The following is a 27,612-nucleotide window of genomic DNA, read 5'->3' on the forward strand; positions in this document are numbered from 1 at the left end:
CGCCTGAAGTTGTAGATGAGGTGCAGAGGTCGTCACCTGTCGCCTGAAGGGTGGTTTTGATTGTTTGTGTTCCCTGCTCATTGCTAAGGGATAAAGGCTCAGGGGCTACTTATGCTCACAGACTGGGCTCAGCACACAGTCCTGACCTATTTTGTGGCTTTAAATTCAGAGATGCCAAGAACACTGTGTTTTTGCTGCTAAGTCTGGCAACTTAACCCACAGTAACCTTTAGGTGCTTTCCAACCCTGGAATGTCTTTGCTTATTGTTCTGGGTGGAAAATGAAAACCCTCTCTGCCAGCAATTAATTCACAGAAATAAACAGGATTTCTGCTTTTCGTGACAAAGACAGTCCCGGAATGCCAATCTTAGGGCTGCCAGATTGCAATTTCAAGTGGGTGCAGCCAACATGGTTACAACCTGCAGGTGATTTATCGAGAAGGTTATGAGAAAAGGAGAAAATGCAGTCAGGAAAGGAGAAAACGCAGTCAGGAGGAAGTGGAGAAAGGCATTGTCTAGGAGTTCTTGTACTCATCTCTAACTTCTCTGGCAACAAGTCTCTGTGCCCTTGGCCTTCTACTTTCCCTTTTTTTTTTTTTTTAAATTGCTGATGATTCTTGTTTTTCACTCTGTTCTATTTGACTTATTTCCAGCCCTTTCCTGACATGGGTGCAGCCTGGCCCCTGCTTCCAAGCCACATCCCTGCCTGATGGCATCTCAAAAGCATTTGTCACCCAGAACCCTTGGCTTGCTACATTTTGCCTGTGGGTCTGGTCCCTTCATCTAAGAGCTGCTTCTGGGGTGGTTGACTGGATACACTCTAGAAACAACCCAGACTGCAGAAGCAACCTCACTCCTTCTCCTTCCCTAGATACTGAATGAATAGGGACACGATGCATTGGAAATGAAGGGGGTAGGCATAGAGCTGAGACACAGACTTGCTGAGAAGCTGGAAGGATTTGCTCAGGTAGGAAAAGTGGCACGGGTTTGGGGGTGGAGGCTCTGAGTGGCACCAGCCAGGGACCATTAGAGATTATGTTGGGTGAGTTAAAAGCAGTGATTAAGTCTGAGAACGTTGTCTCCTCCATCTCAGCCCCTGCTGAAAATCAATCCTTGTAATCACTACTTCTATCACCACTGCTGCTCTTCAAGGCTCAGTGCAATAGTTTGTTAGGTAGATTAGGAGAGAAGAGAAAGGACCCACTGGTCTTCCTCAGACACCAGCTTTTCCAACATCCTGCTTCTACTGCCTGCCTCTGAGAACTTCACTGTTTAGGGCTTTGCAGTTTGGATGCTTATCTTTCCGAAGACTTTATCTGCGCTGATCTCAGGGGTTCCCTGGGCCGGACAGTGAGCAAGTATTTGTTGTGCATGGTTTCAAGGTGCCTAGTGTTAAAAACCGACACAGCCCCATCTTCGAGGAGCTCACAGTTGCTCCTGGAGTCAAGATAAACACAGATAACAGTGGAAACCTGCAGAGAAACTAGAGAATAAATTCCTTTAGGCAATCGCTGGAAGCTAAATGTTCTTCGTACTTTCTGCTTTCATCTTACTCTTGGTAACCTCCCCATCGCCTCCCTCATAATTCCATCCTGGAGTAGTTTAGATACAACACCCTGCAGAGCTTGATCCTCTTGATCCTCTGCAGAGAGACACGGAAGTAGCTCCAACTGTCTCTGGAGGAGTGGCCGGCAGAGGAATCTTGATAATAAAGTCTAATTAACAGGCCAGGCATGGTGGCTCATACCTGTAATACAACACTTTGTGAGGCTGAAGCGGGTGGATCACTTGAGCCCAGGAGTTCAAGATCAGCCTGAGCAACGTGGCAAAACTCCGTCTCTACAAAAAAATACAAAAATTAGCCAGGTGTGGTGGAGCACACCTGAAGTCTCAGCTACTTGGGGGACTGAGGCTGGAGGATTGCTTGAGCTTGGGAGGTTGAGGCTGCAGTGAGCTGTGTTCACACCACTGCACTGCAGCCTGGGTGACAACGTGAGACCCTATCTCACACACACACACAGACACACACAACAATCCTCACAATTTACAGACCGAACTAAGAGTGAGTTGTTTGCTATGGATTCAACATTTAATGTGCAACTATAGTGCACCCAGGGCATTGTGCACTATAGGAATGGTGGGTGGTACAAAAATGAGCAAGAGTTCTGTCTCTAAAGAGTGTGTCCTCCATGTGTTTCTAATATTATTTGATTTCCAAAACTTCAATTCATACAGTATCCTTTGGAGGTACCCGTGGTTCTCCGACTCTCTTCCTGAACTACCACTGAAGTCATAGCATTAACATATTTAAAATCTCAGATGAATTTTTATAATCATATGAAATTTATTATCTACTCTATATTGGTATTGGTTTTGATATAAAATGATCCTCCTCTTCCCCAACCTCATACTTCTCAAGTTCTACTTATAACACTGAAGCAGCAGGAAAACAGACTAATTGTATCCCATCTTTTATATCCCTGGCATACTATCTTACACCCGAGGAACACAAGTACCCCTGAGAATCAGAGTTATAGATACTCAATACCTATTTATTGATTTCGAAACCCAGAGAGGCGTAAGACACCAGGGCCTTGGAATTCTCCCTCTCTCCCTGTACATTTTTCCTTTCTCCACCCTCTAGTCCTTCACGCCTTCTGGTCTGGGACACCCCTCCCCTGGCTTTTACCTTCTTTCTGCACATTTCTTACAGGGGCTCCCTGTTTGGTTCTGGTCCTTGTTTTTGCATTTGGCATTGTTTTAGTTTTGAACACAGAACCATTTAGGCCCAAGGCAAATGGTGGCCCAAAAAAGATAGTTAATCCTTCCATTAATTAATTCTCTCAAAAACCACATATAGGTCTGCTCCTTGGACTAATAGCTGTGCTGGACAGTGGGAATACAGTGATGAGCAAAATGGAAATGTTGTCTCTCCCAAAGATGCCTTCAAGGGACTGGGAAAGCCAGACATTGATCAAATAATTATACCAGTAGATAGTGTTGAGTTGTGCCATGAAGGGAGAGAAGAGAGTGCTATGAAAATGTATAGCAAAGTGTTTGATCTGATCTGGGGGAGGTGGTCAGGGAAGGCTTCCTGGAGGAAGAGACATTGCAGGAGAAATGAGGATGAGTAGGAGTTAACTAAATGAAAACGGGTTGTGGGGCAGCATTTCAGGCAGCAGAGCAGCATGTGTAAGAGTCCTGTGGCTGGAGGAAGGAAGTACAGCCAATTTGAGGAATTGAAAGGAGACTGACGTGGCTAGAGCATAGACAGAGAAAGAAGTGGTGTAATGTGGGCTGGAGAGTCAGAGGAGGGGGGCAGAATTCTAAAATCCAAATAGATCATGAGAGCTGGGTATACACTAGGGTCGGGACATCACCAAGTGTGCTTACTCAGGTCCAGAGTAAATTAAGTAGGAGGAACTTTAAATAAAACTAAATTAATCAAGACCAGTAATTCAGGAGGAGGTAAATTCACCGTAAGAAATACTCCAGGCTGGGCGCGGTGGCTCATGCTTGTAATCTCAGCACTTTGGGAGCCCGAGGCGGGTGGATCGCTTGAGGTCAGGAGTTTAAGACTAGCCTGGCCAATATAGTGATACCCCGTCTCTACTGAAATGCAAAAATTAGCCGGGTGTGGTGGCAGGTGCCTGTAATCCTAGCTACTCGCGAGGCTGAGGCAGGAGAATCACTTGAACTCGGAAGGCGGAGGTTGCAGTGAGATGAGATCATGCCACTGCACTCTAGCCTGGGCGACAGAGTGAGACTCCATCTCATAATACATTACATGTATTATGTAAATAAATACATAAATACTCCGAAAAATCTCAGAAGATATATTGGCTGAATGAATAATGGATAAATAAAGACCTAGTACATGATTACGTGTCTTCATTTCCAGCCACTTTCTATGCAGAGGCCTGACCTGGCTCTGCCTCTTCCAGAGCAAATCACCTCAGTACTCTTCCTTTTTGTTGCCATGGCATTCTGTACATGTGACTATCATGGCTTTGTCCCACTGGATTGCAGTGATGGTTTGCTGCTAGCTTCTCTCATTAGACTCTAAGCTCCTTGAAGGCAAGGACCATGCCTTACTCATTTTTTCATTCCCAGTGCCCAGCACAGTGCCTGGCACTTAATAGGTGCTCGGTAAGTATTGGTTGAAGGAATGCATACTGTCCTGTCCATATAAATTCCACCAGACTTCATGATGATCAGGATGACACAAGTGTACAGCTGCCTAGGCCTCCTATACCCTCGGAACTAGAAGCCAACATTTCAGGAGAGTCAGCTGCATTACAGGCCTGTTTTGTAGTCAAAGAAAGGCATTCACTGAGTCAGTCTCAACCTTGTTCTTCTGGTGACCAAATCCGGGACCTTGTTTTCCTTGTGAGGTTTTCTGTGGGTGTGCCCAGACAACTCATCAAGCCAATGGGATCTAAGTAGGAAAATCCAACGGATTAACTGCTAGTCCTCTGCACTAGCCAATGATATTAATATTCCCAGTATGAATAGCCTTTGTATTTCCAAGCTACACATGCACATCCATTGTTTCCTTTTGTCTACACAACACCTCTACGAGGTATTTAGCTGAAAGAGGTTAAATCGTTGATCCATGGTCCCATGGCAAGTCAGTCAGGCCCGGAGGCTTTTTCTCCTACATTCCCCTGCCTTACTCCCTACCCCAGAACTTTCTCTGTTACCCACCTTGAAAGGAGATGGTTCTCAGTGGCCACTGTCTGGGAGATGCTCTGTGTAGCTCTTTGGGCTTTGTTCCTGCCGAGTTAAGCCTTGGCAAGCTCTGGTGGGAAGATGAGGGGGTTGGCCAGGAACTTCAGAGATTCAGTGTATGGGAAGAGAGAGTTGCATAAGCCAGGTCTTTCTCTCTTTCTCCCAGAGGCAACCTGATGCAACTTGCCGCTACAGAGCCATCTTCATGGCTTCTTGCTTCAGCCGGAGTGATCAGGAGGGAGAGGCAGGCTGAACTGAAGACAGACAGCAGCCAGGGGAGGAGGAGCCATTTCCGCCTGAGCCCAGGGGCAGGGAGCCTTCAGGCTGGAGACAAGCTGGTGTCAATGAATCCTAGGGAAAAATGACAGCTGGCTTCTAGAAGATGTGCACCCTGGCCCTGCTCTGGAGCTGCCCACTCAGGATGGGGCAACGCCATGCCATTCTTCAGGAGAATGAAGCCTAGCCCACTGTTACTCTTTTCTCCCCTTTGGAGACTAGGCTGCTACAGGGTTAAATGGTCTGATCCAAGACCTACAGAAAAAAGACATTTTTCACTATTAAAAAAATTCATTAAACAATTGCTGAGTTCTAGGCATTTATTGAAAGATGAAAGGGTAGTCTCTATTCTCAAGATGTTTACAGTCTAGTAGGAAGGTAAGCAGACACATAAAAATCATACATGAAAAAGAATGTGGTTCAGTGTCTTAAAAAGAGAGGGTTAGAATCTGGCTTAATGAAGGCAAACCAGAGTGTGGCATCAGAGAGACCATCAGTCTTGAAAGGCACCTGGAATTAAATTTGGAAGACAAATGCACGGCAAATGCCTATGATTCTAGGCCACTGAGCAGTTTCCATGGCTGCAACCTTCCTTTTTTATCTAGGATGATAATAATAATACTAACGACCTTTCTCAGGTACTTATTATGCATCAGGTACTGCACTGAGCACTTTGCATCCCCCACCTCATGTCATCATTAGAACCACCTGAGGTGGGTATATTCTTATCCTCCTGTTTTACAGCTGAGGAAATTAAGGCCCTAAGAGGTTAAGGAACTCATCCAAAGTCAAGCAGCTGGAAAAAGTTGGAGGTGAGATATAAACCCAGCTTGTATTTAACATTTTAAATGTTACAGAAATCTGTAAACAACTACTGCTTCCAAAAGTGAAAACCTCCCCACAGATTCTGGGGAAGTGCTCAATTGTCCTGTGGAGCAGTCCAAGTTCTAGTGGCATCTCTCTCTCTCTCTCTCTTTCTCTGGTGCCAGGCTCTTAGACTCTGAAGCTCCTGGGAGGGTCTGAGACTAACAATTCCAGGCAGGAAAAAGGCAAGATTAGGAGAAAAAAAATCAGCATCACACATGTCAGAATTCTGGAGAACCAAGTGAAAGTCTCCTGGGCCAAACATATCTGAAATGGTCTCTAAAGCAAATGTCTTGGGCTTAGTCTCCATCCTAAGCCTCTCTGGAGTTCAGAGATTTTCCCCGCCCTCGCAATATGAGTAACTAGAAAGCGATTCGTCTGTGTCCATTTGCCAGTGGTTCTTCGACTTCCTTTCAGCGTCTCAATGCATCATAAGCTGTTAGTCCTGACAGAGGCTTTAGTGATTAGTCCAATCCCTTCAATTCGTACATTACACATTAACAGTGGTTAATGGAAGAGCTTCTGGGATGTTTTCTCTTTGTTTTAGTAAAAAAAAATCTTACCACTAAACACTAATGTGAGAGTTACTTTGATTGCAAAACAGAAAAGAATCTTACAACCATTGTGTGTGTACACTGAGAATCTCCATCAAACCTCATCTTTCCTATGTTGATCCATTTGCAGTACCCCCCTTTGTGGCAGAGGCATATGGGTGGTTGAGGGTGTAGTAGGCAGAGCAATGCATTTCTCCAGCACTGAGAACAGTCTGCTGCTTCTGGCCTGCTCTGCTTTTTGATCTGGCACACCCAGCAGCTCTGCCATGTTCAAGGCCAGCAGCCATCCATTTGTCTGCCAGGCTCCTTCTTGGCCTTACCCACTGGCAGTCAGAGCTAAGCTGATCTTTCTGCCTGCTGGCTGCTTATCTGGGACATATGATTTGTGGAGGAGGGCCTGCTAGAAGGGAGCCGTCCTTCTCCAAGCCCCTGCAGGTGAGGGGAGCTGCACTGACATGCCACGTCTGCTCCAGAATCTCAGGCTCTTAGTCTCCATTTGCAACTGCAAACACCTGTGCTCTGTGGCTAGCATTGGGCGGTGAGCAGAGAACAGGCAGGGGAACACCTGCAGAAAATAGAAGAGGTCACAGTTCTTCTGCCCCAGTCGAGAGGAGCTGGCCGGATCCACTCACCCACATTGCCCACCCTCTTCCAGGACCCTCGAGCCACCTATGCAGGCCATCTCCTGGTCTCTACCCTCCCCTCCACCCCTTTTTAGGAATCAAACCCCTGGTTTGGAGAGCCTGGTAGGTTCCCATAGCAATGGGCCTTTTAGCTGTTTCCATGGCAACCAACACCCAGACCATTTAGTTGCTAGTCAACTGACAGCTGTAAGTGAATCGGATTCAGTTTAGAATCTAGGGATAGGCTGAGGAATTCTCTTCAGAGAAAAAGACACAACCACCCAAAATGACTCAAATCCTTCAAAGACTTTCAGGCAACATCTGTGGAGATCCAGAGCCACTTTCTACTTTGGGTCACTCAACCCTTTCTCCCCCCCAGCTCCATTCCCAACACACACACACACACACACACACACACACACACACACACACACCCTCGCCTGAGTGTTCCAGGCCTTTAAATAAGGCATACCCCAACCTCTATTTCCTGTTCTGTCTCTTCTTTGGGAAAAACACTTGTTTAATGTGACTCTCACCTTGGCGACTTTCTTATACAACTCCTTTTTCTGTGCTAATGCTTTTCTTATGTACTGTGACCCTGTCCTTGTACCAACCCATTTAACCATTGCTTTTTGGATTATCTGAAGTGAATGGCTGATCCCAGATCATTTTCTCTTAGTTGACCTCACCTATTTCAAGCCACTCTTCCTATGTCTGGAGGGTGTTCTCAGAGAACAAGCTGTTTTCATCAACCTTTCCAAAGCATAATCAAGATCACTCGGTTTCTTTTCTGAAAGATTTTGTGTTAAAAAAAAAAAGATCACTCTGTTCCTTTTAAAAAAAGTCAACTAAGATTTAAAAACCAAACATGCAGGATTTAAAATTACTCCATGCTTGTTGCTTTTTATTAGTATGAAGAGTTGACTGAATACCAGTCTTCATATTTAACCTTTTCCCAAACTAGAGATATGAGGTGTTGGGTTCCCTTTATTCTATAATCAGGGGTGCCCCTCATTATTATTTTAACAGTTAGAATCTGGGATTTATCTGTCCTGGAATTCATGTAAGAGCTGAGCGCCTCCAAGACCTGCTCCGTGGACTAGAAAAGCATGAGACGGTCATTGGAAAGAGGATGACCTTTTTGATATACCTAAGATTCAGTGCTTCTCAATGTTTTAATGACTCACGGGGGCGTCTGTGAACTGTCTGTAGAAGACGACCTTTCAAACTAATCCCCCCACGGGAGCCCTACCTAGCTCACGGCTGCAGGCTTCATGTAGCCTCGCGATGGCTGGCAAACAGACACAAGCTGTTGTGTTCCCCTTTTGCTCTGATGGAAGGGTATAAACTAGCCGAAATACTTTTTAATTTCGACTTCTGAAATATCTACTTATACTTTGTCTTTAGTGCTTCCCCACCCTTTTCATTATCACTCCTTACAGGAGCTTTTGTGGACCTTTTAATTCTAATTGACCACCCCACCAAATTTTAATACCGCAGATATAATATGTATCTGTTTATGTATTATCTGTCTATTCCTGCTTTACACATAAAAAGAATAAGATTTTTTTTTGTCCCTAAGAACAAATTTTCACAAAGAATGCAAGGTATAAACAATGAAAGATATACAGTATTAAAACATTGTTTCAAATTTGAAGAATAAGTGGAGGAAAGAAAAATATATTTTAGAACTTAGATATGTAAATTATTTCCAAAATAGTTTAACACTCAAACTAGTCAGCTGTATCAAAATCAATTCTCCCTGAAGTAGGCACTGTTCCTAGATAGAGGCAAGTACTCATTTTGCATGGTATTGTGAGTCCTGTCTTCTTTTAACACAAGGGCAGAAGAATATGCAGGGCGGGTAGCTGTTAACTTCAAAGGAGCTAAATGGCATGAGAAATCTTCTGGGAATAGGGAGACAATGGACATATGAGAATTGAGCTTTTCTAGGCCTTTCAGAAAGTTCCTGTGCACAGAGGATAGCCTCGTCCTTCTGAGGAGACATCATCAAATCTCAGATTGAACCTTCTGATTTTCCTGCTATTTGTAGACAAAGAACAATGTCTATCTCCTAGAGTGACAGCTAACATTTAGAGAGTATATACTATAGCCAGGGTCATTCTAAGTGTTTTACATGCCTCATCTCATTTAGTCTTCACAGCCCTATTATTATTAGTCCTATTTAACAGATAAGGAAACTGACACACAGAGAGATGAAGTGATTTCAAGATCATACTGGTAGTCCCGTTAATTGTTGGTGCCAGGATTCAACCACAGGCAGTCTGAAGCCAGAGACCCACACAACAGTTAACAGCCTCAGGAATTCACACAATTCTGATACATCTAGAGTCTGGCATGGGGGACAGGGTGGACTGTCGCTCTAGACTCAATGTGACAGGATACACAAAAGATCTTAGGTGAAAAGTACACTGGTTGACTGGCTCCTGGCATTAACTAGGAAAGCTTGGCTGTTGATAACTGTATTCCTGATCCATCACTGTCCCCTGGTGGTTTTCCTGGGAAACTCACAGACAAAGAAATCCAAGGGTCTAGCAAAATTAGTGGGATGAAAAGAACTGGATCAAATCAATTACTTGCTCACAAGCACTTCGTATGAATGTTCCTTCCTTTTGCCCTAACAATGGATGACCTAAGGTCCATGTTATTCAACTCAATTGTGAATGGGGTTGTAATCCCTGTACCACCTAAGAGCTGACTGCTAGTATACTGAATCAAAATAGGTGGCAAAATATATGCCCATGATTATACTTATACTTTAAGAGTAGGAAACTCCAAGATTTAATTAATTTAGCCACTACTTGCTGCAACTTCACATTTCATTTGTAAGCTTCTAGGCTTTCTTCACAGCAGAGGGTTCCCAAAAGATCACCATGCCTCATCCTAACCTATAATCCCTAACCCCTACCTGCCCTCCCCACCAAATTCAGTTCCTTCAACCTTTCAGGCGTTATTATTCAACTAGGTGATTTTTACTTTCACTGCTTCTTTCAAGCATGCTTGGTGGTATAAGATTGTGTCAAATAAAGCAAAACAAGGCCATTTTATATAAAATAGATATGGTCTTACTGAACAAAAAGGAGGAAAAGGAGTTTCTGAAAAAGTCATGTCTTCAGTGCACTCTGGGACCACGGAACTGGGGGCCTGCCTTCCACGGTTCTAGCAGAACATACCCTGAAAGGAGCAGGAGAAGACCACAGCCCACATGCAGAAGATAAGACAAACAAGTTTTTATTTATTCAAGGGCACATTTCCAGGTGTAGAAAGAGGCCACAAGTTAATGTTGTTAAAAAAAAATAATTAAACATCTGCTAACCAAGTGCTGCATTTAATGAAAACCACCTAAGACAGAAAAAGAGACATGAGACAACCACTGAGAACTAGCCACCCAGAGCTGAATTTCTGCCACAGAGCACCTCCTCTTCAACGAATCACTGGATACCTTTGGAGAGCAAGTCACTGTTGTTGAAGCAGCAGAGCTGGAGGTGCCGTCAAGAGTCTCAGCAGACTCATTGGCCAGATGCACCGAGCTCAATGAGGCACTTAGAGATGAGAAACCTGTGGATGTAATGTCCCAGCTCAGTGGAAGTGGTTTGGAACCTTTCCTCCACTGTGAGGGCAATAACCCTAGGGCAAGTTATCAGACATTCCCAAGCAACCTCCTTCAGGTCCTGTCTGGCTGGACCTTCCTTATTACAACAGAAAAAAACCAATGAAGACAGTTAATCTCTACAGTCTCACTCTCTCTTCTTTCCTTCAACCTTTTTTTTACAAAGGATATTACAAAGGCAACAGTTCTGAGCTCTCAGGAAATAGAGTCTTAGATGCTTTTAGAGGTTGAGAGGCATAAAACAGCAGTCTTGAAATTCCTTTTATCTTATGGCACTGATTTAGTTTCAGTCTGATTTCTCCTCCACTTCTTTCTTCCCTCCACCCATGCCCTCTCACCCCCAGATAGACTTACGATCTGTACTGGGATTTCCCAGCAGAAGAGACTTTGGTTTTTGTCATCCTGAAGCTGCCACTCCACCACCAGTTTTATCTGGAGAAAGAGAAAAATAATTGAGAAAAATGAAAATAGGACCTGACTTCTATCCATAATTGGCTTAACTATGAATCCTAGATGTACAGTAGCAAACTTCCTAACTCCTCATACTTTTTTTCTTAAATCATGAGGGCTGCTTAGCATGTGGGCACAGCTTACAGCCTTAAGAGAGTGAACTAAGTTATACTTGTGATTTGATGCTAGCAGCACCACATACTAACTTGGTTAATTTATCAAATGTAATTTCTAAAGCCTTCTCTTCTCTCTTAGATCAATGGCACATAAATGAAGTGATATGGTTTGGTTATTCGTCCCTTTGAAATTTCATGTTGAAATGTGACCTCCAATGTTGGAGGTGGGCCCAGTGGGAAGTACTGGATCATGGAGGAAGATCCCTCATGAATGGCTTAGCACCATCCCCTTGGTGATGAGTGAGTTCTCACTGACTTGAGGTCTGGCTGTTTAAAAGAGTCTGGGACCTCCCCCTTCTCTTTCTTGCTTTGGTGCTGGCCATGTGACACGCTGGCTCCCCTTTGCCTTCTGTCCTAACAGTAAGCTTCCTGAAGCCTCACCAAAAGCAGGTGGTGGCACTATGCTTCATGTACAGCTTGCCGAACCGTGAGCTGATCTAACCTCTTTTCAAGTTACCCAGTCTTAGGTATTCCTTTACAACAAGGCAAATGGACTAACACATGAAGGCTTACATGAATAATTTCACATTTAAGCAATTTCTCAAGTATTTGGCTGTCTGATCCAGCTTTTTCCCAATGTAACCATGAAGAGCAGAGAGTAAAAAAAATTTAGATTCTTAGGTATAAGGAAATATTCTTGTTAGCTAGAAATGGAAATGTCAAAGCACAAAGGATGGCCCAGAGAAGTCTGTAGCTGTATGAATAATTTCAAGGATGACAACCTTTTGTAGCAATATACTTTCAGTTAACGCCCTTAAACTGCTTTCTAATAATGTACTTCATCAGAAATCCCTGCCTTGACTTGTTACACTCATATCATGTGAGTGGTCCCTTCCAATTCTTGATAACTCACTGACACTCTGTAGGTCCTTTCTTATGTGGACATTAGCTTACTTGTCACTAGTTACTACCTCTCTTTTGTACTCTAATATTTCTTCACAATGGAACATGTGAGTGGCAATGATATTCAGGTTCTTGAAACTTGCTTTGTGAGTTTTTCCAGACTAGGATACATTAACTACTGCTTCATTTAGTGCTTAAACAGTTTGAGCTATTTTTCAAATTAAATGTAACTCATTTAACAGACAATAACTACCATACATTAAGTACCTACTACGTACCAGGCTCTGACTAGTCACTGCATACGTAACTGAGGTTCAGACATGCCCATGGTTATATGGATATTCATCTACTAATCTGTCCCTGACCTCTAAGGTCTCCAACAGCCCTTAAGCACAGACACCCTATATTTGAGTCTCTTTAGAATGTTCTTTAATTACTTACCTTTCCTAGAAAATAAATGGCCAGATATTGCTCCTGAGTTCTACTTGATTTCAAGAAATGCAGCTCTTTTTCTTCACGGAAAAAGGCCATCCCTCTATTTCCTCCATTCTTATCAAGATACATATCTTTAATACAGGTCCACTGCAGCAGGATCTACCTTACGAGTGCTTGGTAGAAAAAGAGGTAGGTGCAGCAGGGATGGGTTGGAGGTGAAGGTGGGGATTGGAGGGGAGAAAGGAGGCTAGAAAAAGCTACCTCTCTGCCATGGAGCTAACAAACTACTGCTCTCTTGTTTTGTTAAGAGACTAATGGAGAAACCAGGATTTTCTGATGACAATGTTAAGACAACTTGGATCTTTAACTATTTGGTACCTGGCTAAAATCTTTTAACATTGCACAGGCTTTGGAGTTACAAGACCCAGCTCGAAACCTGGGCTCTACTACTTCTTAGTGGAGTGGACTCTGTTCATATTGCATAACTTCAGAGGCTCAAATTTCTTCAGCTGTAAAATAGAGATAAGATCACCTCTACATAGGATGGTCATGAGAACCAAGTGAAATATTGTATATAAAAATGGCATCAGCCGTTGCCGTGCAGAGCCGAAGCAGGAGCCACAGCCGGGAGAGGAGGAGGGAGGAGGAGGTGGAGGAGGTGCCAGACCAGGGGAATCGTCAGTATTTAAACAGACCACATCACGGGTGAGCTAGTGGTCCTTGGTTCAGGAGGTGTTGGGAAGTCTGCTCTGATGGTTCAGTTTGTTCAGGGAATTTTTGTTGAAAAATATGACCCAACGATAGAAGATTCCCACAGAAAGCAAGTTGAAGTCGACTGCCAACAGTGTATGCTTATAATCCTAGATACTGCAGGGACAGGGCAATTTACAGCAATGAGGGATTTGTATATGAAGAATGGCCAAGGTTTTGCACTAGTATATTCAGTCCACGTTTGACTTACAGGACCTGAGGGAACAGATTTTACTGGTTAAGGACACAGAAGATGTTCCAATGATTTTGGTTGGCAATAAATGTGACCTGGAAGATGAGTGAGTAGTCGGCAAAGAACAGGGCCAGAATTTAGCATGACAGTGATGGAACTGTGCCATTTTAGAATAATCTGCAAAGTCAAAGGTCAATGTTAACGAAATATTTTATGACCTGGTCAGACAGATAAATAGAAAAACACCAGTGGAAAAGAAACAGCCTAAAAAGAAATCATGCCTGCTGCCCTAGGCCCATAGTCAGCAGCAGCTCTGAGCTAGGTTACAGGAATGAAGAACTATTGCCTAATTGGAAAGTGCCAGCGTTCCAGACTTCAAAAAATAAATTTGAAGAGGCTTCTCCTGTTTTATACATTATGTGAAGAATTTAGATCTTATATTGGTTTGTACAAGTTCCCTGGAGAAAAAAAATTGCTCTGTGTATATCTCTTGGAAAATAAGACATAACAGATGTGAAAATATACTTGACTCTAATATGATTATACAAAAGAGCATGGATGCATTTCAAATGTTAGATATTGCTACTATAATCAAATGATTTCATATTGACCTTTTTATCATGATTCCTCCCTATCAAGCACTAAAAAGTTGAATCATCATACTTTATATCTGTGATGATATTGATATTGCAGTAGATAACTTTTTTGAGTCAATGACTTCATTTTATATTTTAAAAATTATGGAATATCCTCTGTCATTATACTCTAATTAAAATTGTGCATAATGCTTTGGAAAAATGGGTCTTTTATAGGAAAAAAACTGGGATAACTGATTTCTATGGCTTTCAAAGCTAAAATACACAATATACTAAACCAACTCTAATATTGCTTCTTGTGTTTTACTGTCAGATTAAATTACAGCTCTTATGTATGATTAAATTTTAGTACATTAAAAAACAAATGGCATCATTAGGCCCAGGCTAACTATCAGGTCATAGTGAAAGAATGAAGAGACACAAAGAAAAAGACCTGCCCTACCTCCTGACGCCTAACACCGCACCTATCTCCTTTCCCTCGGGCTTCTGCTTCTTCATCATAGAGATAAGGGGCCCTTTACCCCCGTCTCTGCTTCTTGCCCACTGCCCTCAGAACTCTAATCCAGTCCCAAGGCCTCCCATGTCCTCAATAATGGTATCACTTACAGAGGGATATTCGCTTTTCACTGGTAGTTTATTCAGGTAGCTATAGGTCTTGTCTTTTTGGATGGGGCAGTTAATTCCACTCTTACAACCATCAGGCTCAGGAATGGGAAAGGGAATTGGGACGCCCATCAGGATGCCATGCACCACGGCCTTGCTGCTTTTAGATTGAATATCTAAGAGAAAAAAAGAGAATCAGATGGCAAAGAAAATAACCTATTTTCAAACTCTAAATCAAAAATTCAGAAATAATCCCAAGCAACAGCATTCCTAGGGTCTATTTCTCTTGGTAGTGGTGCTCGGTACTAGCACGGTACAAGCATTCATTCCAAACGTAATTATGCAAAAAAAAAAAAAGAAGCAATCAGCAGAAGTTTTCTTTGCTCTTAACCTTGCTCTTCATGGCCCTTCATAGTTTCTTAGGAGAATCAGAGATACCTGGATAAACAACCTTATCTAATGAGGCAACTGATTTTTGGCAGTAAACTTTCTGTTTGCTATTTATATCAGCTTCTGTCCAAGTATATTGTGTGTCTTAAATGTCATGGTCTGTAACAACAGTGAAAGAGGTAACCCTTTAGCGGGGTAAGATTAGGCTGGATCACGGTAGCTCACACCTGTAATCCCAGCACTTTGGGAGGCTGAGGCGGGTGGATCATCTGAGGTCAGGAGTTTGAGACCAGCCTGGCCAACATGGAGAAACCCCGTCTCTACTAAAAATACAAAAATTAGCCAGGTGTGGTGGCGCACGCCTGTCATCTCAGCTACTCAAGAGGCTGAGGCGGGAGAATCGCTTGAGCCCAGGAGGTGGAGGTTGCAGTGCGCTGAGATTGCGCCACTGCACTCCAACCTGGGTGACAGAGTGAGACTCTGTCTCAAAAAAAAAAAAAGAGAGAGAGAGAGAAAGAAATTGGGTAAGATTAGAAAGACGTGCATTTCTTTATAAACTTTACCCTCCACATCACAAGATGGCCAGGAGGAATAAAGGTATTATAAAATGAGGGCAATCAGACTTATGAGTTATTAGGGTATTTTGGAGACCCAGAAAATTGGTTCTGTTTCTTTCTTTCTGTCTGGGTCAGGGATGACTTGTTCAGAAGGCTTTTTTTTTTTTTTGGTTTGGAACAATAGAGAGGCCAGGGTATAGTCCAGAGAGGAAACAGGGAGCTAGTAATTAGAGCTGTCTTTGGGCTTATGAACAAAAGATGACAGGAACTTTGAGGTTTCTTATTACACTGTCTAGTCTAGTTTCACAGGACAGAAAATGAGGAAAGGATTCAAGGAACATGCCCTGATTAGTAATAAAAGATTTTACATTTGTCTAGATTCTTAAAAATCTCAAAGTGATGTGGTACAAGAAAGCAAAAAGTTCCAATGATATTTCTTGAATATTGGAGAAGAAAGCTCAGATTTCTTGGCTGTTTCTTGGGTCCCCAGTGGGTTCCCTAAATCTTAAGGAGGCTGTTAAGTATTAGTTGTACCTTTATTTTCAGGTGGGATGTAGACTTAATAGCTGAAAGGCATTACTGCTTAAAACAACATTTTGGAGGAGTTCCAAAGCTTAAAGAATTGGGGTCCATACTAATACTCTGCAGTCTGTAGCTAAACAGAGCTGACATTCCCATCAAAGCCTGCTATGTAATATGGGTCAAGACAGGACAGAGAAAAGCCAAGCCATCTTCTCTAACCTGTGAACACATGGACATCTCCCTGTTTGCTTAAAGGGAGTCTGGCAGCCACGGACCCTGCATGAGAAGGATGTCTAAGGACACAGTGAACCCCAGCTTTGCACGAGGTGCAAAGGAAATCATAAAATTCATGACTGCCAATTCCCCTCCCCTCCATTCCCATGCTTATTCCAACACTTGATATTTAGGTTATGCTTTAACATGAATTTGAGGTAAGAGCCACTTTTACGCACTGCTGGTGAAGGTGACATTGACGCTGTAAGACTGTCCTTTGCTCAGTTGGCAGGGTTGGGTGGGGCATGGGCTCACATTCACTTCCTTTATAACTCCATCCACAGAACCTGCAAAAGAAAAATAAATTGGAATAGGAGAATAGGAGGAGAAATAAGCTAGCTAGGCTGCCCACCACCTAATGAGAAGGTGCTCTGCTCTCCCATTTAGGGTCAACTTATTCTCCTCGGACTGTTTCCCAGGATGGAATCTTTAAGAATAACGCCCAATTAGAAGTCAGAATCTTGATTCATCTTGCTGCTAAAATCATAGCCTCTAATTCAGATGATAAAGAAGCTAGTTGGTTTTTTGATCAAGAGAAAGTTAATATTTGTCATACTAAATAATATCAAGACCATATCCATAAATGATCATATTAAAGGAATTAAACTTCAATCAGAGAAATTCCAAACATTCCTAGAGTCTTGTCTTGCATTCTTAACGGTAAGGGTCACAGTTTAAACTTAAACCTTGAAGACGTTTGCTTCAACCTTCCTTTGGATGAAAATATTCCTATTTTCCCTTTCTTTTTCTAGCATATAGATTAGCATGTAAATTTGATGAAAGTTGTTCACTACAGGAAAGGAAAAACTACATTTTTTTTTTTTTCTTTGAGATGGAGTCTTGCTCTGTCACCAGGTTGGAGTGCAGTGGCACAATCTCAGCTCACTGCAACCTCCACCCCCTGGGTTCAAGCCATTCCCTGCCTCAGCCTCCCGAGTAGCCGGGACTACAAGCATGTGCCACCATGCCCGGCTAAGTTTTTGTATTTTAGTAGAGACGGGGTTTCACCATGTTGGCCAGGATGGTCTTGATCTCCTGACCTCGTGATCTGCCCGCCTAGGCCTCCCAGAGTGTTGGGATTACGGGCGTGAGCCTGTTTTTTTTTTTTTTTTTTTTTTGAGACAGGGTCTCACTCTGTCACCCAGGCTAGATGCAATGGCACAATCTCAGCTCACTGCAGCCTCAACCGTCCCAGGCTCAAGTGATCCTCCTACCTCATCCTCCTGAGTAGCTAGAACAATAGGCATGCACCACCACACCCGGCTAATTCTTGTGTTTTGTAGAGACAGGGTTTCACCATGTTGCCCAGGCTGGTCTCAAACTCCTAGGCTCAAGCAATTTGCCCACCTTGGCCTCCCAAAGTCCTGGGATTACAGGCATGAGCCACTGCACATGGCCAAAAACCGCACTTTATGCAGAAACAGCTAGAAAGCAAATGTAGAGCCTGAAACTCCACGGAGGAAGATCAGAAATGAATTACACCATCTTTCTACCTCAAGTTCTACATGAGCAAACACTGATTGAGGGAGTCTGCTATTATTGCTTGGAAAGTCTGCCAGATCCCAGAACAGACTGAATCTTCCTTGAATCTGGCTTCAAGAGTTTTTAGTTCCTGAATCATTCATTTTTAGACCCTATGGAGATTGTACCTTGAGTAGCAAGGATGAAGGAAAGCAGAGGCATCTGAAGAAAACATCTCACAACAATGGGATTTATCATCCTTGTTTTGGGGGTTAGAAACCAGAACAGCAAAGATTACTGAGATTTGTCCAAGGTCACATTGCCTGGAAGGGGCAGATTGAAGACTCAATGGGTGGGCCTGACTTGGAAGCCCTTGTCACCGGAACCTGAAAGAAGCTTTAAATACATAGCCATGTTGACAAATGGAAGGACACCCCAAGGAAATTCGCATCTGAGAACTACTTGAGGACTCTGGATGAAGGTCTGTCTCAAACTCAACTTTTCAGGTTTCTTAATTCAGCATCACCTCTTTGCCCCTCACCATGATTCTCTTTCTATCGTAGAGGTTCAACCCCTATATCCTCTGTGATTTTCAGTGATGAAGTATCTTCTATCCAGATTTTGTACCCTTTCTCCCAAACTGCTGGTAAATCCTTTGCCCAGTATTTTGTCTTCCTGGAATCCCTTCATTCTTTCACCTTAACTTGACTTCCTAGAGAAATAAGCAGCACTATTAAAGGTATAGGTAAAACAATGAAAAGTGTCACAATATCAGTCTTGGCTTTTAAAATTAGGCTGATTCAAGGATGTGCATGGTGGCTCATGCCTGTAATCCTGTAATCCCAGCACTTTGGGAGGCCAAGGCAGGTGGATCACGAGGTTAAGAGTTCGAGACCAGCCTGACCAACATGGTGAAACCTCGTCTCTAATAAAAATACAAAAATTAGCCAGGTATGGTGGTGCTTGCCTGTAATCCCAGCTACTCAGGAGGCTGAGGCAGGAGACTCGCTTGAACCCGGGAGGCGGAGGTTGCAGTGAGCCGAGATTGCGCCACTGCACTCCAGCCTGGGTGACAGAGTAAGACTCCGTCTCAAAAAATAAAATAAAATAAAATAAGACTGATTCCAGAAGCCTACTCACTTCCGAGTAAGCAGACTATGGAATTTAAGAGGAACTACCACTTAACACTGAACAGAGGAGTGACCCTAAACAGAAGAACCACCTACCATCTCTGAACTAGGAATGACCCTTAAGAGAGGAACTACCTCCCACTTCTGAATTGGAAACTGCACCATTTTCACTGCACTTCTGCAGTTTCTTCAATCATTTAGTCCTCTTAAGGCCCACTTATGAGTCATGAAATATTTTGGCTCCAAAAACAACATGAAGTACCTTAAACCTTGACTAAGGTTGTTAAGATCTGGATTTTTTCCAAGAATCAAGGGGATGAAGAGGAGTACAGAGGTTAAGGTCTTTATAGTTTCAATATAAGCTTAGGGCACAAGTTAAACTTAACTCCAAATAGCACTGACTCACACAGCCAAGATGGCAGAAGTGCCAGCTGCATTAAAGAAGAATACTGCTACCTGAGTCTGGGTTTCATTTCCTCTGCAATATTAACTTGGCGTGGGTCTATATAGCTGCTGGGAATGATACACTTGCAAATACTGCATATGTTAAAAACATAAGGATGAGATGTAAGAAGGTACTAGAAAGAGTCAGAAATAGGATTTATCCCTGGGAATCCTCAAAACAAATACACATTTTTCAAAATTAAAAAATTTAAGAAGAGAAATTGGATTCATCTGACTTGTCCAGGTTGTTTCTAAGTAGTTTCAAAAACGGATTTTAAGCACACATCTGCAATCTACAGATGTATACTCGATTTTGGGAACCTGCGTTCTTAAAATAAGTGTGTATGTGTGTGTATGTATGTATTTTAATCTCAGTCTAACCAAGGACAAAAGTACTTGTATACAATAAATGCTTGACCAAAAAAGGTTTAAATAAAGTCTTTAAAAATCCCATTTCCTTCTGCCCCAGAGACTGGGCAGTTGAATGGGAGAGAATGCAAGTGAACTGCCTGATAACAGTGCCTGCAACAGGGTAAGTTAAGTTCTGCCATTCAGCCATCATTGCTGAGAGGCAGACTCTGGTGCCCAATGCCTGGGTTTGAAATCTCACTATCTCTGCTACTTACTGTATAGCCTCAAGGCAAGATACTTTACCTCTTTGGGGATAATGGTGTAGCTGAGCTAACACAAATACAGATCTTAGGTAAGTGTTTGGAACATAGTGATACATATATTTATTATTATTATCATATCTGGATTTAGTCCATGAGTTTAATCTAGAATAGCTGCTCTGGGTAGTTAGCAAGTTCCCTTCTGACACAAAAACTGGACCTCTCACCTCAAATATACTTAGGATGGACTCTTTCTGTCTCAAAAGTAGAATGCATGAAGACAGAGGCAAACTGCAGGTTGAGAGTATATTATCTGCTATGCATTCAGTCACCAGATTAGCTCAGTACTATAAAAGTATGATATGAACTGAGAAATCTAAGTAGATGTTCTTTGCTGCCTGTACCTGCCCTTGGGTGGAAAAGTCTCTTTAACTATCATCACATTGACCAACACTGCTCCAGCTAGGTCGGTAAATAGTACCTTGCAGTCCTTTACCCCTCAGCTTGCTTCTCCATCATTGCAAAGTTCTCAAACTGCACATGCTCTTAAGCATCCAAAACAGTTTGAGAAACACTCTCTTCCACTGCAACCCATTTTCGGTGAACAGGGAAAAAAGAAATCCCGAACTTCAATCAACAATCTATTGAAAATCAGTGCTAATGTTAAGGCTTTCAATGTCCAGCTTCCACCTGCTTCTTTCAAGGCGGAGTCACATAATCTAGTAGGAAGTAAGTAAAGGGTAGTACTTATAGCTCTTTCATCCAGTTTTCTGATGACAAGAGGTTCTTAGACTTCCAGTGTCAATAGAACAAACTCCTCTGTTGTAACCAGCAAACATTACAAAATTAGTTTGCTTGGTCCACTTTCTCACTTGAGGAAATCCCACGCCAGGGAAGGTGGGTGTAGAGTGGAACACAAAAATCTTTTGATGTGGGCACTGAAGTCTTCATATCATATTTCCCAATTCAAAAGTAAATTAAAAATCTGTAACTGAAACCCTTCTTCCCTTTAAAAACTTCTTCCCATAGGTGTACTCCTGCTTTTTCAAATAAGTAGAATAATTTCTGGATTTATTTCCTTTCTTTTTTTGGAAACCCAAAGTGGCTCACAAAGACCCACTGTTTCCTACCACTTACTGGGTGTGAGATCTTGGGCAAGTTACTCTACGTGCTTCACTTTCGTCATCTGTAAGACAGCTTGTGAGGATGGAATGAGTTATTTTATTTTATTTTTTTGAGACGGAGTCTTGCTCTGTCGCCAGGCTGGAGTGCAGTGGCATGATCTTGGCTCACTGTAACCTCCACCTCCTGGGTTCAAGCGATTCTCCTGCCTCAGCCTCCCGAGTAGCTGGGACTACAGGTGCACGCTACCATGCCCAGCTAATTTTTGTATTTTTAGTAGAGATGGGGTTTCACCATGTTGGCCAGGATGGTCTCAATCTCCTGACCTCGTGATCTGCCCGTCTCGGCCTCCCAAAGTGCTGGGATTACAGGTGTGAGCCACTGTGCCTGGCCGGAATGAGTTATTAAAATTAATAGTGTCTTCATCCAAACGCTGGCTACTAAGTTTAATGGAGGGAAAGGCAGTAATTTGAAGCGATAATAGCTTTCAAGTGCCAGTCTCCTAAATCAATGGAATAGCATTGAAGTGTTAATCGGCCAGCACTCCATTCCTTAATCAATCCTGTCCCTTAATCCCCAACTTTGCTTTTGTCTCAACATGAATTTTTATGACATAGGGGAAAAAGATTTCCATCTATGTTTTCAACACATTTCATTGAGCAGTTACTATTACCTGGGCACTGGATATAAAGCAGCAAACTTATGAAACCGCCTTTGCAAAAATCCTGAGGAAATTAAGTCAGTGAAAGAGATCAGAACTCACCTACCCATCTTCCTTCTAACCTCTAAACTGTCTTTGTTCATTCCTGGGTGTAGGCTGAACTAGTCTTGGAGAGGAATTTATAGTTTAAACTCTGAAACGAAATGGATAATAGCCCTTTCCTGAAAAACCCCTTCTTGCCTGGGGACCAGTCTGCCTTTGTAGGACTAACAAATTAACTAAGAGTTTAGGGGCCACGCAGCCTCTGGCTGTAAGAGTCTGAACCTCCCCAAATTGCTCCTGGTAAAAAACCTAAGGTCAGCGCTTGAGATATGTTGCAGATCCTGCATTCCGATGCAGCAAATGACACCACCTAGAGGTTAGCAAGAAGAACTCACTTCGATCCTCCTATGATTTTATCTTCAACCTGACCAATCAGCACTCCCCACTTTCCGAGCCCATACCCGCCAAATTATCCTTAAAAACTGTGATCCCCGAATGCTCGGGGAGACTGATCTGAATAACAATAAAACTCTGGTCTCCCGCACAGCCGGCTCTGTGTGAATTACTCTTTTCGCCATTGCAAATCCCATCTTGATAAATCCGCTCTGTCTAGGCAGTGGGCAAGGTGAACTCCTTGGGCGGTTACACTTACTCTGGTTCCCCATTCTGCTGCGTGACTTTAGGTAGGCTACTCAACATCCCTGGAATTCAATTATTGATTATACGATCTCCGTGCTTCCTTTCCACTCATAGATCTTACAAAGTCAGTTTCATGCCTCTTTCATTGACAGTTGTATCTCTCTACCTCCACCTCTGAACAAAATTGCTCGACTTCTGTTCCGACAATTCTATAGACTCGACTCAATGAAGGCACTCAGAATTTCTACCACCTGTTGTTATTTTCCAACAGATTCCAACCACAGCGGCGAGAGGGAGTTATGTGTCACAAGCTGTGATTAGAGAAACAATGAGATTTATACAAGGAAAAACTGATTAAGAATCACAAGATTCCAAAGCCCAAAGGAAGTCCTATTTGTAACAATAAATGATGAAAAAGGGGAATTGACCTTTGACTTGTCAGCAAAAAGGAAATTAAAAAAAAGCAAAGGGAGTTGGAAGGGGGAGGCGGGATTCCAAGATACAAAGCATAAATAAAAGGAAGTTCTGTGCTCCACCCCTCCACCAGCGCTGGATACAGCCGTTCTGTTATCCGCCCTACAAACTTTAGGAAACTTCAGCAAAAGGCCCACCTCCTGGAGTTCCCAGGAACCCCAAAACACGCGTTCTAAGGAAAGAAACAAAGTTGTGTGCGGTCGGGTTTCATGGAGGCCGGAGCCTTCTCCCCCGACCCAGCCCATTCCAGTTAGGTAGGGTCCAAGGCTCAGCCCGGCCGCCCAAGGGAATCCGCCCAGCCCAGCCCCGGGGGTCTCAGCGCGGGGGTCCGCTGGGGCCTTCCACAGAGGGCGCGGGAACCTTGGGCGGGCCTGGGGCTCACCGCAGTCCTTGAACTTCACCGGTTCGGCCTGGGCAGCGGTGCTGAGCGCCAGGAGCAGGAATGCAGCGGCCAGGAAACGCATCGCGGCTAACGAAGTTCCAAGCTCGGGAAAGAAGCAGCGGCCGCCCGCGGTCACAAGACAAACCTGTGGGGGCGGGCCCGGGGAGGAGCCCAGTCAGGCGACCTGTCACCAGTAACCACTGCTGAGGCCCGCCCGCGCCCCGCCCGCGCCCCGCCTCCGACTCCGGGAAGCCAGCTCCAGCCCTCTCGGGCCCACAAGCCTGCAGTCTCCGCCCATGCCATTCCCTCAGACGCCTGACCCGCCCGGACCCACCTCCGCCCCGCCCCGCCTCACTCCTCCCCGCCCCGTTCCTTCCCTTAAGAGCAACTCCCCGCTTCCTGGGTGCGTCCCCGCCGCTGCTGTCGGGAGCATTTCTAGCCAATCAGGCACCTTCTCCTCCCGCAGTACCCAATAGGCATGTTGGGGGCGGGGCCTCCGTGAAGTCCCGGCCTCCTGTTCGTTCTCTCCGCCTCCCGAGGCCCCGGGTGAGAAACGGAGGAGACGCGAGGGGCGGAGCTTGTGGAGGAAGATGGCTGCCGCCCGGGGGTTGTCCCTAACTGCCGCGACGCAGAAAGCGGTCACTCCTTGGCCGAGGGGCAGGTACCAAGACTAAAAAGGCACCTGGAAAGGGTGTTTGGTTCTGCGCCTCTAGGACAAATGGGAAACTAAGGCCTGTGGGGGAGGCGAGGGTTTGGTGGGAGGCCGTCCAGGTGGGGGTCGCCAGGTTTAGCGTGAGGCGCTCCAGGTCGAGGATTGCAAGGTGCCCCTTCTGCTCCCGGGCTCACCCTCCTCCCTTGCGCGCAGGCTCCTCGCGGCCTCCCTGGGACCCCAGGCGCGTCGGGAAGCGTCGTCCTCCAGCCCCGAGGCCGGCGAAGGGCAGATCCGCCTCACAGACAGTTGCGTCCAGGTAGGAGGCCGGACGCGGGGCGGCGGTACCCAGGCGATTGGCGGGAGCAGCGGGAACTGCTCTTCACTCAGCCCTTTAAGTCCCGTTGCCCGCTATTCTTGATCCCCCTTCCTGCATTTCAGAGGCTTCTGGAAATCACCGAAGGGTCAGAATTCCTCAGGCTGCAAGTGGAGGGAGGTGGATGCTCCGGATTCCAATACAAATTTTCACTGGATACAGTTATCAACCCCGACGACAGGCAAGGAGGAAGGGGTGGGTCCCAAAGGAGGTACGGGAGGGACAAAAGTGTCTCCAGTTTGAGGTGCACTTTTATTCCAGATTTAAAGGGTTTACCTGGGATGGTTAACACCGCCCGTCTCACAGTGAGGATGCAGTAAAGGTTTGTTGTCCTGAATCAAAATAACAGTTACAGGAGCAAAATTGACCTGCCCAGGTCCATTGGTTAGTCGGTAGAAAGTCAGGCTGGACTAGATTCCAGGCTTAAGTCCCTAAACGTTTCCCAGTATTTATTCCATTGAATCATTTTGCCTCAAAGAAAATCAGCACCTATTAAAGGTAATCGGGAAGCTCCCTCTGTACTTTAGAAAACAGAGGATGTGCACCTCTGGGCTTAGGGGGTGTCTTTTTTGTGTTTGCGATACTCATTAATGCCTTCCTCCTGCCTTTTCAGGGTATTTGAACAGGGTGGGGCAAGAGTGGTGGTTGACTCTGATAGCTTGGCCTTCGTGAAAGGGGCCCAGGTGGACTTCAGCCAAGAACTGATCCGAAGCTCATTTCAAGTGTTGAACAATCCTCAAGCACAGCAAGGCTGCTCCTGTGGGTCATCCTTCTCTATCAAACTTTGATGCGATGACTGGTGACTCTGAGATTGTCACCAGTTGTACCAATTTGAAGAACCTGGAATTAGTAGAATTCTAGAGGTTTCTTTCTAATCATGTCCCTCTCAATTTTATTTCCCGCAGTCCAGGAGTGTTGTGTTTTGCCACTATTATTTTCAGAACGTGAAGATTTTATTCTTGGCTTAATTTTTCCCTCCAACTCCACTCAGTGCTAAGGCTGAGCCTCCAGATGCTGTTACCTCAGATTTAATCACTGGTTGAAACTCCGTATAATCTGTAGAGCCTCCATGGCTCTAAAATTTGGAATTCTCTTGCCTTAAGAGCTGCTTGTACATATGTGGATAGCTATGTATAAAAGCTTCATTTTAAAGAAAGTTCTTATTGTGTTATGGATCAGGATCACAGATTGGGTAGCTTGGACACCAGTTATTAGAGGATGAGAAAAGTAAATGAAATGTTCTCTTTTTCATTTCACCCTGCCAGAATGTGCCACTTGACTTATCTTTATTGTCTATGCAGCCCATTTGCCACTTCCTGATAGATTTTACACTCATACTCGTGGATCTGCTAGGAGTCATAAAACCGAGAGCCCGTTACCCAGAAAACTTGGACCAAACCCTCACTGATACTGAATTATTTCAAAAATAGCCTCCCTACTCGTACAGACATTTTAAGATTCTGTGACAATTTAATGACTGAATCTTTTTAGGATATGTTGCTTCACCTGCCGTCTGTTGTAAAATGGCTGTGGTCTCATGCACAGCAGGAAGTGATCCCTTTATTGTTATAGGTAATAGATTCTTAGGAACCTTTTTTTAGATTGGGTTACCAGATGAAATGTAGGATGCCCAGTTAAATTTGAATTTCAGGTAAATAATTTTTTAGTATGCTCATGTCTCAAATATGGCATATACTAAAAATTATTTGAAATTCAAATTTAACTCGTATATTTTTATTTGCTGACCTTGGCAACTCTACTTTAGGGTCACAGAACAGAAAGCTTTTAAAATCACAAATTCCAGTGAATTAAAGTACTTGTGTAGGTGTGGCACTTAAATAGGCTTCGGAGCTTGAAATAATCCTGTTACAGTGCTGTGGAGCCGTGTGGACAGACAGTGAAAGAAAATCTACCACCATCACCACACTGAACGATTTATTAATACTGATGTTGGAGAAACTACAACCAAGTTGATTCTGGAAGAGTTACTGGTTAAATCCATCTTTTGCTTGGGAGCCTAGAAGTTTGTTACAGCAAAGACTTGCATTTCTGCACTGGATTGGAATTACGGTCATTTTGTAAGAATTTACTATTTAAAAAAATGGAAATAGAGTTTAGAAAATATCTGAGACAGCAACTTAGATACATTTCTGACATGGCAAAACCTAGGACTTAGAGAAAACAAACCCGTGCGGTTAGAGGAGAGAAGGGGACACTCAGAAACCTGAGCACATTTCTTAGAGCTGATGGAAGGAGGCAGAAAGCAGCATACGATGGGAGCATCTGTGTGCACACATGACCAAGACAGTGCCGCCAGTACCTGCGCCTGATAGGGTTTCAGTTCAGACTACCTGTCCTTTCATCCTCCTTAAAAAGATTTTGCTACATTTTAAACATTAGAATATATTCTTTAAGAATATTTTTGTGGGTTATTTATTGATTTTATGGTTTTAAAACTCTTGAGCACGAGCAGAACAGCTTTTGTTGCTACATCAATCAAATTACAGTGGTGCACTAGACAGAAACAGAGTCCCTTAGAATGCAGAAGCTTATATGTGAGTATCTACTGTTAATGGGAGAATTGGAATTTTATGTTTAGAAAAAGGCAGATTTGGGGCTGGGCACGATGGCTGACGCCTGTCATCCCAGCACTTTGGGAGGCCAAGGCAGGCAGATCACCTGAGGTCAGGAGTTTGAGACCAGCCTGGGCAACATGGTGAAACCCCATCTCTACTAAAAATACAAAAATTAACTGCATGGTGGACACCTGTAATCCCAGCTACTCGGGAGACTGAGGCAGGAGAATCACTTGAACCCGGGAGGCGGAGATTGTAGTGGGCCAAGATTGCACCACTGGACTCTAGCCTGGGCAGCAGAGTGAGACTGTCTCAAAAAAAAAAAAAAAAAAAAAAGGCGGATTTGGGAAAATCATGTTACTTCACACTGAGAAAGCTTCATGGGGAAACCAGAAGTGGCAGCAAGAAGTCTCCATTGGTGGAGACTTTATGTTGTTTTTCAAAGAGAAGGTCTCTTGGTCAATGCCCAGATCTTATTGTGGTACCATACTTCAGTTATGTGATGACAGTGACCAATGGTATGTAAATTATGTGTCCCATCCACTCTTAGTTTCTTTCTTTTTTTTTGAGGCAGGGTCTC

At 43.9% G+C, this 27,612-nt stretch overlaps 2 protein-coding genes and 1 pseudogene across 5 annotated transcripts; 2 read left to right on the forward strand and 1 right to left on the reverse strand.

Moving 5' to 3' along the window:
- Positions 1 to 10,282: 10,282 nt before the first annotated feature.
- On the reverse strand, positions 10,283 to 24,606 carry NPC2 (NPC intracellular cholesterol transporter 2). 4 transcript variants are annotated; one of them, XM_009249307.3, is made up of 6 exons: positions 24,278 to 24,606; positions 23,432 to 23,576; positions 16,645 to 16,752; positions 14,727 to 14,899; positions 11,032 to 11,109; positions 10,283 to 10,625 (listed from the first exon to the last, which is right to left on the reverse strand). In XM_009249307.3, the coding sequence occupies exons 2-6, from the start codon at positions 23,511 to 23,513 to the stop codon at positions 10,611 to 10,613; spliced, it is 456 nt and encodes a 151-aa protein (XP_009247582.1). In that variant the 5' UTR covers positions 23,514 to 23,576; positions 24,278 to 24,606; the 3' UTR covers positions 10,283 to 10,610. The 4 variants fall into 4 exon arrangements, with proteins under 4 accessions (XP_009247582.1, XP_054386818.1, XP_054386816.1 ...); XM_054530843.1 differs by lacking the exon at positions 24,278 to 24,606 and adding an exon at positions 23,766 to 23,811; XM_054530841.1 differs by lacking the exon at positions 10,283 to 10,625 and having other exon boundaries at positions 10,930 to 11,109; positions 24,278 to 24,293.
- On the forward strand, positions 11,712 to 13,817 carry LOC112128805 (ras-related protein Rap-1A-like; annotated as a pseudogene).
- ISCA2 (iron-sulfur cluster assembly 2) lies at positions 24,011 to 27,363 on the forward strand. The gene is given in 4 exon segments (NM_001132925.2): positions 24,011 to 24,092; positions 24,297 to 24,399; positions 24,522 to 24,637; positions 25,070 to 27,363. Coding segments are annotated over 4 exon segments (465 nt in total). The 5' UTR covers positions 24,011 to 24,021; the 3' UTR covers positions 25,245 to 27,363.
- Positions 27,364 to 27,612: the final 249 nt, after the last annotated feature.

Source organism: Pongo abelii, chromosome 15 (genome assembly GCF_028885655.2).
Source record: "Pongo abelii isolate AG06213 chromosome 15, NHGRI_mPonAbe1-v2.0_pri, whole genome shotgun sequence".
Classification (NCBI taxonomy): domain Eukaryota; kingdom Metazoa; phylum Chordata; class Mammalia; order Primates; family Hominidae; genus Pongo; species Pongo abelii.

What these genes read in the sequence shown, in the direction of transcription:
- NPC2 (XM_054530841.1), bottom strand. Translation starts at nt 23,513, where the DNA reads ATGCGTTTCCTGGCCGCTGCATTCCTGCTCCTGGCGCTCAGCACCGCT. An exon ending in CAATGTCACCTTCACCAGCA is followed by an intron (nt 14,900 to 16,644) that starts GTGCGTAAAAGT and finishes TTTTTCTCTTAG; the next exon opens with ATATTCAATCTAAAAGCAGC. An exon ending in TGAAAAGCGAATATCCCTCT is followed by an intron (nt 11,110 to 14,726) that starts GTAAGTGATACC and finishes CTCTTTCTCCAG; the next exon opens with ATAAAACTGGTGGTGGAGTG.